This window comes from Pleurodeles waltl, chromosome 6 (assembly GCF_031143425.1).
Source record: "Pleurodeles waltl isolate 20211129_DDA chromosome 6, aPleWal1.hap1.20221129, whole genome shotgun sequence".
NCBI lineage: Eukaryota > Metazoa > Chordata > Amphibia > Caudata > Salamandridae > Pleurodeles > Pleurodeles waltl.
This window is the reverse complement of record NC_090445.1, coordinates 107,483,211-107,495,789: the sequence shown is the minus strand read 5'-3', so window position 1 is coordinate 107,495,789 and position 12,579 is coordinate 107,483,211. Positions and strand designations below refer to the sequence as shown.

Below are 12,579 nucleotides of genomic sequence, written 5' to 3'. Positions count from 1 at the left end.
TCTGTAGCTCTCCAGCAGCCAACCAGGTATGACTTGAAGAGCTTGTGGAATTGTAGAAAGGCAGAAAGAATGTTCTGAGAGCAGAAAGAATGTTCTGAGGGCTCAGAGGGCAGAAGGAATGTTGCTCTAACAATCTCCATGAGGTCTGCAGTGGTTGTACCATCCATAGAAAGTTTCCAAAAGGCAGTCTTTGTTTAAGGACCACAGTTAACTATTAGAAAAGTAGAACTCAAATAGTTTTTTTTAAGAAGTAAAGGGCCTCTTGACTAGACTGTTCTGTGGACTAATGTTGCAGCTTAAAACACAGTTTTGCAACTGGGAGCCACTGCAGCCCCAGCGGAGAACGGGAGATATAAACTATTGCAAAGCTGCTGCATCTAGAGTTATTGGCAATCTGGTTGTAAGTGTTTTTTTTATTCACCTTTAGTGCAGCATATTGGGTTAATCTAAATGTGTACCACTGTACTTTCTTCCTGCTCCAGGGAAGACTGAATTCTACTAAGGAGAACCAGGTATTCATTATAGTTATTGGAAACCATTTTTTATCAGTTCCTTCAAAGTTAGATCCAGCCTTCTGAACTTTGAGGGGGGGCTGTGACAGCCTGCTGATATTTATTTATTATTCTCATAATCCAGAGGAAGAAGCATGAGACTGATCTTGACCCAAACATCAGTTCACTTTTTTGCAGTTTGAAGGCAGCCAGTACTTGTCTATCTACTCTTCTCTTGGATGCAGACGTGCTATTGAGGGTCTCAGTGATTTCCATTGAGGCCAGGCAACAGTTGTGAGTCTGTTAGATAGTTGTGGAAGTGAATGCCTCGAACCACTAGCACCTCAGGGGTGCAAGATAAACATTACATGGAAAAGCTGTAGCTACATTGGAGTCTTTGGCGCTAGCATGCTCCCCCAGGGAAGCTGCTGCCTTTTTTCTGGGCAATTGACACATTCCTGGCCTTTTCGGTTTCTGACCTCATCCCTGGGGCATTTGGCAAGACTTTCCAGCATTGCCACATTCAAGATATAATCTGAGACAACACACACATCCTTATCTAAAATTGGCGTCTTGGATTTGGGCAAGTCTCGGATTCATTAAGTGGGTCAAAGGTAAAAAAGCAAAGATATGATTTACCATCAATCACGGGGTCCATCTCCCTTTTGCAGATAACCACTATTCTTCAAATTCTTGAAGGCTGTGTCGAAAATAATGAATGATCACACTTGAAGCCCTGCTACGAAATCTGGTCCTTGTCTGGAATGAAGGAAGATTCTGGCTTCCTCATTGACATTCCCTCAGTATGGGTGTAAGCAATGCCTCTCTTGTTGCCCACGGGTTCTTTTTCAAACCTTTTAATGATTATTCTTCATTGGACCACTAGATGGAAAGAGTGTGCACGCCGGTGACTTCATAATGCATGTATTTTGTGTATGTATATTGTTGTGGAGGCCACATTGAGTCAACGAGTGGTATCTATCTGTCATCTGATGATGTTTGCACCGCAGGGTGTGTCAGCCTATGGGTCCTGGTGAAAGGCACGAGGCTGGCTGGATTCATACATCAGCTGCAGAAAACCAGTCACTTGGATTTATCATTAATAGCTTACCTCCTTCCAAGAAAATTAAGCCCTGCCTGCTCCACTGAAACCACTGTCTCAGCGCTAGTGGGCGCACCAAATTTTTGTCTGTGAACCAATAATTTTCGCACCCCTTCTGCACAATCTAGGCTATTTGAAGCATGTACAGCATCTCTATTCTGAGGTTTGGTGGCCTGTATCACTAGGGGTTGAATGGGAGGTACCTTGAAGGTTGGTTTAGATGGAGGAAGGCTTAATTTTTGTGACACCCATTTGGGAAGGCTTTTTTAGATTTCAGTTGAGATACACTGCTCATTGCCACGGGGGTAAAGGGCATATTGTTGTTGGAGGGTGGGGTATGAAAGAATGTGGCAACATGTACATAGGGCAGGAGCAAGGTGACCTGGCAGGATGAATTCATGATGTAAATGGGCTGTTTCTGAAGTCTTTCTAACCCCAAGCAAAACATCTAGAAGCCTTTATCTGGTTTATTGTGCAGCCTATCTTTACTATAAAACACTTGCTTTGTGAGGGTTACTCACCTCCTGTGGCTATAGTAATCTGACGGACGTAATGGCCATAGAAAGGGAAATCGAAGGAGAGGACCAGCCTCTACAAGAGAGAGAGAGAGAATGAGACAGCATTACAGAAAGGTGGCTGGTTCTGAGCAGACAGGAAATGTACGGGCAGAAATAAAGGGTCTAAGCAGAGAAGATGGATCTACACAGGCCAGATGGACATGTGGTGAGAGGAAGGACTCTAGCAAGGCTACTAGGACTTGGATAAATGGGATAGACCTTCACATTGAGGATGGACTAGTTTGCTTGGATGAAGACGGATGAGCTTGGTTAAGGTGGATGGGCCTGGGCAGTGTGAACAGGTGTGAATGAGTCTGGGCAGCTTAGTAGGAATTCCGTAGGGACAAGGGAACTTGGTAGTACAGACACGTCTGGACAAGGTTAAAGGTGTGAGCTGTTTGGATGTGCATTGGTAGGTTCTGGTAGGATGTATGTCTGGATAGACTAGATCAGGCTGGAGTGGATGGATTCTTCTGGGCTGCATGAACTGACCTGGCCAGAGTAGATTGAGTGAAGGAAAGTAGCTAAGTCTTGGGAGGATGAATGAACCCAGGTTAACTAGATAAGTCTGGGCAAAATGTAATGGACAGGATGGACACAGACCTGCCTGGTCAGGCTGGATTGATTTGGAAAAGACAGAGTCGTCTGGGAAGCAAGGATTGGTCTGTGCAGGGTAGCTGAGCCTGGACAGGGTGGAGCGGCTGGGGGCAGGACAAAGTGTGTGCACTTGGGTAGGCAGCATTGATAGATCTACTTAGCTTCAGATGGGGTGCTCACCGAAGCCTGTCTGTGCGTGTTGGAAAGGATCCCATGAATTCTCAGTTGGGTCTTGTTCACCTCATTGATGTCCACCCATAGGTCGCGGAACCGTGCCTCGTGAGTGCCGTATACTCTGGACACATAGTACTGGTGATTGTCCTCCTGGAAGAGAACAAGATTCAATGTGAGAATAACAAGAAGGCATGGTCTGCCAGCAGCTTCAGCAGAAATGTTCATTTCATTGAGGCATATTTCTGTGCTAACAACTCCTTGTTTGTTTTCGGTTGCATAACACCCTCTGCTTTTGTACAGCAAATGTAACTGGTTTTCAAACAACTTGAAGTACAATCCATGCAGTCATGAATGAAGAGGACAGAGGATTGTGTTTTCTGACTCATGTGCTTTCTATAGAAGAGCTATTATGGAAGGGAGACACCCAAAGCCCCTTCAGTTTAATTGCCTCACCCAAAAGCAATGATACCCTAGTGAAGGACAATGTACACAAAGTTTGTGCGGTTCTCATTGATCACACATTGTATTTCTGTATTATATTTTTAAATCCAGCAGTACTCATGTTTGTGTGTGTGTGTGTGTCATAAAATCCATGCAACTCACTTCAGTGACTCTTAGACTCCTCATCTTACAGGCAGTCTCTCTTCTTGCCCAGCATAAGATGCATCCAAGCTAAGCCACTGACCTCTCTTAGTCAATGCTTTTTCTCTCTGTAATAGTGCTTTGAAGTTTTATATAGAGTGAATGTGGCTATTGGGTGGATCGTCAGAAGGAATGGAAGCAGATGGAACAACAGTATAATATTTATCACAGTTAGTAACATGTACCTGTAGTCACAGACACTCTTCCTACAGACATGCGGGAGATTAGAACATATTTCACGACCGAAACTAGAAAAGGCAGGAGACCTAGCTGCATTGTTCTAGACAACGCTTCTTGTAATTAGATGTCTGGTCTAGAGATAACATTCAACATACAGTTATTGCAGGCATTGTATGGAATCACCTAAGTGACTCCCTTGCAAATTACTTCAGGAGGGATGTGATGTTGGTGTCAACGCTTTTAACTAATAAATGAAAATAGTTCAGATGCAGTACCAGGGCCATGTGAGTCTCAAAAGTCAGCAGCCTCTTGCATTAGACATCACCTTCACAGGACAAAATTCAAAGTCAAAATCATAAAGGCTTTCCCATTTAATAATCATTACAGAAGGCAAAAATAGCTATTCAGATTCAAATCAGCATTACGCATCGAATAATACCAATTTCGAGAGGTAATAACATAAAGTTATGTTCCAAAGCACATAAGTTGCCAGCACCAAAATATAGTTTAGCAAGAGGACTAGCATAATTTGCTCAGTTCAAAAGTCAAGGAAAGTCTAAGTATAACTCGTCAGACACACTAACGTGGACGGTTTAGAAAGCAGGAAAAATCAAAGTATATAGTCAGAGTGATGTGGAGTGAGACCTTGTGGAAGTGACCAAAAACTCTGGCACATGTGCCAGAAAGGAGACATTTTATAGGTTTCAGACAGTGAAAGGCACACTCTCGACCTGAGATTTTATATCATAGAGCTGTACTAACGAAATAACGTTTAATACAATACAATGCAATAAAACGTATAAAGCGCATGGCTGCCTCCAAGAAAGCGTATCGGCGCTAGTGGCCCTAACATGCATACAAACTGCAACATCACTCAAATGCCTAGTTATCAAACAGGTAGGTCTTCAGGAGCCTCCAGAATATCTGTTCACAAGGAGCAAAATGGAGGTAGGGAGGCAAGGAATGACATAATGGAAAAGAGTGACCACCTCTACTAGCGCTACAGATCCTGCGCACAAGAGGAAGTCTTCGTCCGTTCGACCAGAGTGATCTCGCCTGACAATGAAGCAACAGACGCTTCCTTAGGTAGCCTCGTCCTCTGTTCACAGGCTCGGAGGGCAAAAATGAGAGCTTTAAATATGACGCAAATGGCAATAGGTAGCCAGTGAAGACTCCGTAACGATGCTTTAACAGAGATGCAAGAGTGGATCTTCAGGATCAACTGAGCTGCTGCGTTCTGAATAATCTGTAAGCGACTGAGAAGATACTGCAGTAAACCCAACTAGAGGCTGTCAGCATAATCTAATTTCGATGTCACCAATGCATGGGTTACAGATTTTTGGCAGTTCACTGGAAACCAGGTGAATCACTTTCCTAACCATTCTCAGCGTGAGGAAGCAGCTGGCAGACAATGATTTAACCTGGGGGTTGAATGAAAGAGAAAAATCAAATCTAACACCTAAGTTTCTTACTACCCAAGCTGGAGATGGGAGAGACCCATTTTAGGGTTGCTACCAATTTCAGGCATCTGAATGGTCAGAAGTCTCGAAAAAAACAATCTCAGTTTTATCCGAATTCCACTTGAAGCAATTCACACTCACCCAATCACCGACTGTCCTCAAGCAGTCTTTAAACGCAGCCAATGTACCCAACTGCTCTTCCTTGAATGATAGCATCAGCTGCGTATCATCACCATGGGAAATAATGTTTATGCCCCATGCCTCCACTAATTTGGCCAAGGGAGCAAAATAGATATTGAAGAGGGTAGGGCTCAAGGTCGAGCTTGAGGAACTCCACAAACCAGAGGTTTGGCTGAGGATGTAAAGGGAGGAAGAAAGACCCTTTAAAAGCAGTCCTCCAGATATGACTTTGGCCATACTCAAGCTGTACTTTGGATACCAACTTCACGAGTTGGTGCATGAGGATAGAGTGGGAGACGGTATCAAAGGCCCTTGACAAATCAAGGAGGGCAACCTTGGCCACCGACTCTTGGTCAAGGCTGATCCTGATGAAGTGAGCGACCTCCAAAAGGGTGGATTCCGTGCTATAACTCGCCCGGAAACCAGACTGGCTGTCATGGAGTAAGTTATCACTCTCCAAAAAGGGAGAAATTTGGCGATTTAACCCATTTTCCTGCATTTTAATGGCCACACTTGAGGGTGACAATTGAAGCATTGCCTCCTTCCACTAAGGCTTTCAACAATTTAAGCAGAATGGGGTGACTTCAGAATGTCAGGAGGACAAGGATCTGTTGGAGACTCAGAGTGGAGCTAGCCAAGGAAGAGGACACATCTGAGAGTGTGAAAGGAGCAAATGTATCCAATAGGGGGCCTGAGAGAGGATTCCTGTCAGTCATCTGACAAGACACCCCATGTGCAGGAAATATGTCATAAATTACTTGAATTTTCTTAAAAATAACTCTGAAAGTTCTTCACACAATGTAGCAGAAGAAGTCTGAGTGTTTTGTTGCATGCTAGGTGCCACAAAGGAGTTCACCACCTTGAAAAGTTCACAAAGTTTATTAGTGGGTGTGGTGATAGAAGTTACAATAAACTCTTTCCGAGCTTTGCACACTGCAGTGTGGAGATTTTTAAGCTCTGTTTTGTACACAGCCTTTCCAGAAAGGTCATCAATTTCCTCCATCTACGTTCAAGTTTTTTACAATAAGATCTTTCCTTTTTCAATGCCTCAGAGATCCATAGGACCAATGACATAGCTCTCCTCTGGGATACCATTCTCATAGGAGCAATGTGGTCCAGTGGAGCAGTTAGCCAATTATCGACCCTAGGCAAACCAGTGCAAACTGCCCCCGTAAGATCCCGCCGGGTGCTTTCAAGTGCCTCTAACAACTGGGAATCTGACAAACGCTTCCAGGGCCTGGAGCTTTTCTGGAGCGGGGTTTGCAAGTTCTTATAACATGCCCCCACAATCTTAAATGAGACTAAAAGATGATCTGACCGAGTTACTTTGAGGGTCAGATTCAATTGGATATTCAAGGAGTGAGAAAATATCAAATCCAAAGTGTGGCCAGCAGAATAGGTCGGACCAACCACATGTTGGACAAGAATAAACCCCTCAGGAGTACCCAATAGTTGCTCAGAGACAGCACAATTAGGATAATGAATATGAAGACTGAAGTCCCCCAACAGCAGAAAATTTGAGTGCAGACTAGATAGCTGACTAATAAGATCCCCCAAAAGGTGAAGTTAAACGGACTTACTACTGGGTGGGGCTGTATACTAGGAGCCTTGATACCGAGAAGGAAAGATTAAGGGAGATTGTGAAAGAAGGACCCCCAATGGCCCCCAATCTAGGAGGCTTGGATATGGAACATTGATAAGAGTCTCTGGGGCAGATGTAGGAAATTCCTGAATTGCGACTTGCAAATTGCGAGTCAGAGAGACTCACAATTTGCGAGTCGCAATTCAGGATGCAGGATGGTGTCCCTGACACCATCTGCGACTCGCAAGGGGGTCGCAAAGGCTCACCTCATTAATATTAATGAGGTGGGTTGCAGTTTGCGACCCCCTTGCGACTCACAGCACTCACAGGGATGGTGGCCTGCTGGAGACAGCAGACCACCATGTCTGTGACAGCTTTTAAATAAAGCATTTTTTTCTTTTCGTAATGCAGCCCGTTTTCCTTAAAGGAAATCGAGATGCATTACAAAATGGAAAAATGAAACGTTTTTGTTTCATTTTTTCAGAGCAGCCTTCTCTGAAAAAAAAATGTCCATGCCATTCCCTTTTGCGAATGGGCTACCACCAGTGTGACACTGGTGCTAACTGTGATTGCTTTGCGACCGCGTTCGCGGTCACATAGCAATGCAGCATCGCGCTGCAACTCGCAATTAGGAAGGGGAGCACCCCTTCCTAATTGCGACTCGCAGTCCCGTTTTGCGAGTCGGTAACCAGGTTACCGACTCGCAAAACGGGAATTGGGCATCGCGATGTGGGTTTTGCATGTCGCAAACAGCAAAATTCGCTGTTTGCGACGTGCAAAACCTTTCCTACATCTGGTCCTCTGTGCACTATCGCCCGCCCCCGTTGCCCCGCTTATCCAATCTATCTATGTGCTGAGTTCTAAATCCAGCCAGTATGGAAAGGGCTATATCAAGGACAGAACAGGCTGAAAGCCAAGTTTATGTCAAAAAAGTAAGTCATCCTTGTTTTTAGTAAGTAACTCACTAATTTCAAACGCGTGTTTGGGAAATGACCAGCAGTTAATCAATGCCAGAACCTGCCAGTCGCCACAGTGTCGTTCACACAGAACAATAGTAAAACAAGAGAATGTGATACATCAAATATGAAACTTTTAGGAATACCTACTTTCATGCAGAATTCTACAAAGGAAAGAAAAAAAACAGGACGTTTATGCAAGAAGTGACAACAATACACAATACAGATATTTAGAGCAGACCCACAAAATGGATCTTAAATATGTTGATATTACAGGAACATTCAGCACATGACTTCCTTCTCACGAAACACAAATTAATATTATTAGTAACACCACAAGATGAATTCTAATTCACTTACTTTTTTTTTTTCCAAAAGAAAACACAGAAGAGAAACATGCATGTAGGAAACTAATTCATTTAATTTGAAAAGCCACATTTGTTCTATTTCAGCAAAACAAATGTCAGTGGAAGTAGGCTGCGGTCTTGTCTCTGCCTGAGGCCCTGTCATACTAAGTAAAGCCTGGTTATGCTAACTAAAACACATTTAAACTAACCACTATTTTTTAATTAAAAATGCTCTGACGCTGGTAAGCAGCTAACACTAATGAAAAGCTGTGAGGTGGAATCAGTTCTAGAATAACAGGTTTTCCCCAAGTTGTATTGAGGTGCACCGGAAAATCTGAGTTGGATCTCAGTAGTGTAATTGTAGGGTGTTGGTGTCAATCATAATCCCATAATCCTAATCCTGACACCATTTCACTTCTCTAGTCATTGGGCAAGCACTTCCTCCGGTCCTAGCATAGACCCACTAGTCCACAGTCAGAGCCTCCCATTCTAGCTGAAACCAGAAGTAGCAGTCATTAAACTTCATTCGGTTGCTTCTAGTTGAAACCAGTTATTGCTCAGAACTGCAAATTCAGGCGTATACTCTCAAGGTTTGGTTGAAATCTCTTGCTGCTGGTTCAGAGGCCCTAGTCTCATCACAGTTCCCCTAGTTCGGATGTAAGACAATTAATCCTGTCTCAGGTCCCCAAAACCTGACTCTGGCTTTTAGGCCTGACTCAGAACTCGTAGCTCTATAACTCAGGCTCATTTCTGGTCTGGATTTCCAGTTCTTGCTCAGACCCTGGGTTCTGGTTCAATTTCTCTAGTACTAGCTCAGAGCACCAGCTTCTGGGTTGTACTTACTATCTCTGGTTCCAAAATACTATCCCTCACATAGAGCCCCTGATCCTGGCTCAGAATCCCTAATGTGGCTTGGAAGCTGTTATCCTATTTTATAACTTCCCAGTACTGCATCAGACTCTCCAGTCTGCTTCACATCCACAGTAATAGCTGGGATCATCCACTCCTCTCTCTGAACTCCAGGATCAGACTCCAGGTTTTGGCTCAGAGCTTTTAGTCGTGGCTCAGATGCCTAATACATGTCAGATATCCTAGTTGTGGCTAATACACATAATCCTGTCATGTCATAATCCATGGAGTACGTTTTTACTCTCCAAAATGACAGACATTTGGCTATTCACCCATTTTTCTGCATTTTAATGGCCTCTGGAAGCAGGGAAATGGGGCACAAGTTGTTCAGCACCTGATGGTTCGCAGTGACTTCCTTCAAAAGTGGAAGCAGCATTGCCTTCTTCCAACTCTGAGGCACCATGGCTGCTTAGAGCGAGGCGTTCAACAACTTAAGCAGAAAGGATCTGTTGGAGCCGATATTTGCAGCTAGTCAAGGAAGAAGACACATCTGAGAGCATGAAAGGAGCAAATGTATCCAATCTTGTTTGTGGCTCGGGCACTCTGATCTGATTTATAGCCTGAGGTCTGGTCCAGGTCCCACTGGCCTGAGCGTGTTGGACCTCATATTACACGGTTTGGTAATTCCTTTAGTCCTGGTTCAGACCTTCAGTCCTGCTTATGTCTGATTCGATGGTGCTGTTGTGTCATATCCTCTAAACTTGCGTCTGTCAGGCCACTTACTCCTGGTTTAGTTCCCCAATTCTGTTTGGTCTATTTCCACTGGTCGATTTCCTAATCCTTGTTGCTTTCCTCATTCTGGATGTGTCAGGTTACCAAGTCTAGAATGTGAAGGACCCCATAGTTCTGGTTCGTTAACAATAGTCCTATGTTTATCAGATCCCTAGCACTTGGTATGTCAGGGTACAAGGTCCTGTTTTCTATTCCCTAGTGCTGGCTCAGGTCCCTTAATTGTTGCTCTGTCAGATCACCTAGTCCTGGTTCAGGCCTTTAATCCTGGCCGTGTCAGGTCCCCTAATCTTGGGTATCTTAGTTCCTCAACTCGACTCAATGCCAATATCACATCTTCTCAGCTTTAGTTTTGTACCTGCCTATCCAAAGTAGCCAGTTGGATAGGTACCAACTGGCCAAAGCTTAAACTGCTTGGTGGTTCTCTTACATAGGAGTCACTCCTCCTCCCTGCGACACCATAAAGAGCCTTAGTTCTGTTTTGTTTTGGGTCAGCCTTTCTCAACTCCAATTTGAAAGGCCACTTCCACTTCCTACTTCTATACTCAACGTCTTCTATTTCATTGTCAAAAAACTATGGTTCAAACTCTTAGTCTATCTTTACTGGACTACAGGAACTCCCTCTATTTGGGACTTCCACACTGCTTGGATAGACAGCTCCAGGTAGTGCAGAACACAACAGTGTGTCTGATTTTTCAGGTATTCCATCTCCCTTCATGACTAAGCTTAATCAGCTACCAGAGTAAATACATATCTTTAAAGTCCTTTGCTTTTGTCATCACGCCATCTATGGTATGGGTCTGGTATATATTCACAATATACTGAAGGCCTTTATTCCTATGTGATGCTTGCAGGCGACTTCAGAGACTCTGCTTGTTTTTTCTAAGATCTGCAGGTCCAGAGTTCGAGGTCAATCCTTCTTCTATTTGTAACCAGTGCTCTGGAATGATCTTCCTCCTACTTTTCGTAAGGAGACAAACCATCTGGCCTTCAGAAAAATGACTAAAATTCATTTGGTTTTGTAGGCCTCTGATTTTGCGCTTCTAATCTTCCCTCCTTCATTTTGCTAAACATTTCTCTTTACTGATATGCACATAGCATTTGGACTCCTACCCCCCTAATACGTTGGTCAGCCTGTGAGCCCTGGTTCAGATTTAATCATATTTACTGAGCAGGAACCCCAGAATTAGTGCATAAAACTGACTGGCTCTAGCGCAGACTTGTCCTTGTGCACCAAACCCCTTAGTTGAAGCTCAGATATATTTCCCACAATCTTAGGTCTCTCAGATTAACATTCCATTGTTCCGAACCCTGGTCCTGGGTGTGTTATTTCCCCTAGTCCACATTCAGATGTCAATGGATGTAGGGTGACCACCTAGCATAAAGGGAAGTTCTGGACAGGACTGAAAAAAAATCAGGAGAAACGGTCAAAAATCAGGACAAGAATTCAGGACAAAGGGTCAAAATTCAGGACAAAAATTCAACAAAACAGTCAGTTTTACAGACATGTCCAAGAGAGTCCATACCCCAGTACTTGATCAGTGCATTTATTTACTATTTTGTTTTACATTGCACTGTGTTTTTCAATGTTGTCTTTTTGTGATTGCCTCCTGGTATGCCACATTTAGGTGTCACATTACATCCTTGTCGGGTAGTAAATTAATGCCCTTCAGCACTGTGTCAAGGCCATCAAATTTTGATTGTGCTTCTAAACATTTTAAAACCCATGGCAAACAATCTGGGAAACATTAAGGTAAGTAACCTTATGCTACTTTAAACAAGTTGAATAAAAACATCTGGCTCACCTCAACCTCCAGTGGACTTTCAACGTAAACATTTTTTTAAATGAGGCACAGCAGATAGTGTGGACAACAGTCTTACACGTAATGTCAGAATGCGAGGTACCCACAACTTGTCTGTAGTCTCACAGCACTAACGTGTACGCCCGGGAGTCTACATTTATCTCAGAGCTGGGATCCTGAACTACCAATCAAAGATAATAAAAGAGGAGGATGAACTTGAGATCAGGTGGGCGAGCTTCAGCAACTGATTCAAGGGTTTTGTTCCTAAGAAGCGGACAAATAAGGAAGTGAAGAACGAGGTGGGACGATTCCTAACCAGCTAAAAAAGCTGCAAATCAGACAAGAAGGGTCCACCAACAGTATCAGGAGGTATTGCATACCCGAAGAGTTGTCTTTGCAGACAGAATAGAAACAAAAAAGGCACTGTCAAGTAGCTAAACAAGCAGCACCAACCCACCCTGGCAAACTCTTCTGGTGCAATGGTCCACTGCTCGTGCTTGTGAAGGGTGAGCAGAGGCCAGACCCCTTGCAAGGTTGTGCAAGGCAATTGACCACTCTGTCCATGTCTTAAAATGGTTTTGCAGTTGAGCAAATCCAAACCAGTGATCTGACTTATCCCTAATATCAAAGTACACATAGAATCTTCAAAATATTGGAGATGTAAATTGCACAAACAAATTGTAAGAACATGAGAAATATTTTAAAATGTAATTAGTGTTTCTTTAACAAATGTTACTGCTTTCTCCTTTCTATACAATTAGACCTCAGATTGAACTGAGAACCAGTTATCTTTCGATGCCTATAGATTAATATCTACCATTTTCCCACTGATTTGCATGATGGAAATCTTGGCAGAGAGACACAGTCCCTC

At 43.5% G+C, this 12,579-nt stretch overlaps 1 protein-coding gene across 5 annotated transcripts in view; it reads right to left on the bottom strand.

Annotated features, from left to right (window-relative positions):
- The window catches only part of PLXDC1 (plexin domain containing 1), a 358,840-nt gene that overhangs the window by 218,733 nt on the left and 127,528 nt on the right, over nt 1-12,579 (bottom strand). For all 5 annotated transcript variants that reach the window (XM_069237474.1, XM_069237470.1, XM_069237471.1 and 2 more), the window contains exons 3-4: nt 2,928-3,071; nt 2,115-2,184 (exon numbers count right to left, since the gene is read on the bottom strand). In XM_069237474.1, coding sequence (XP_069093575.1) covers nt 2,115-2,184; nt 2,928-3,071 — 214 coding nt within the window. The remainder of the gene's footprint in view (nt 1-2,114; nt 2,185-2,927; nt 3,072-12,579) is intronic.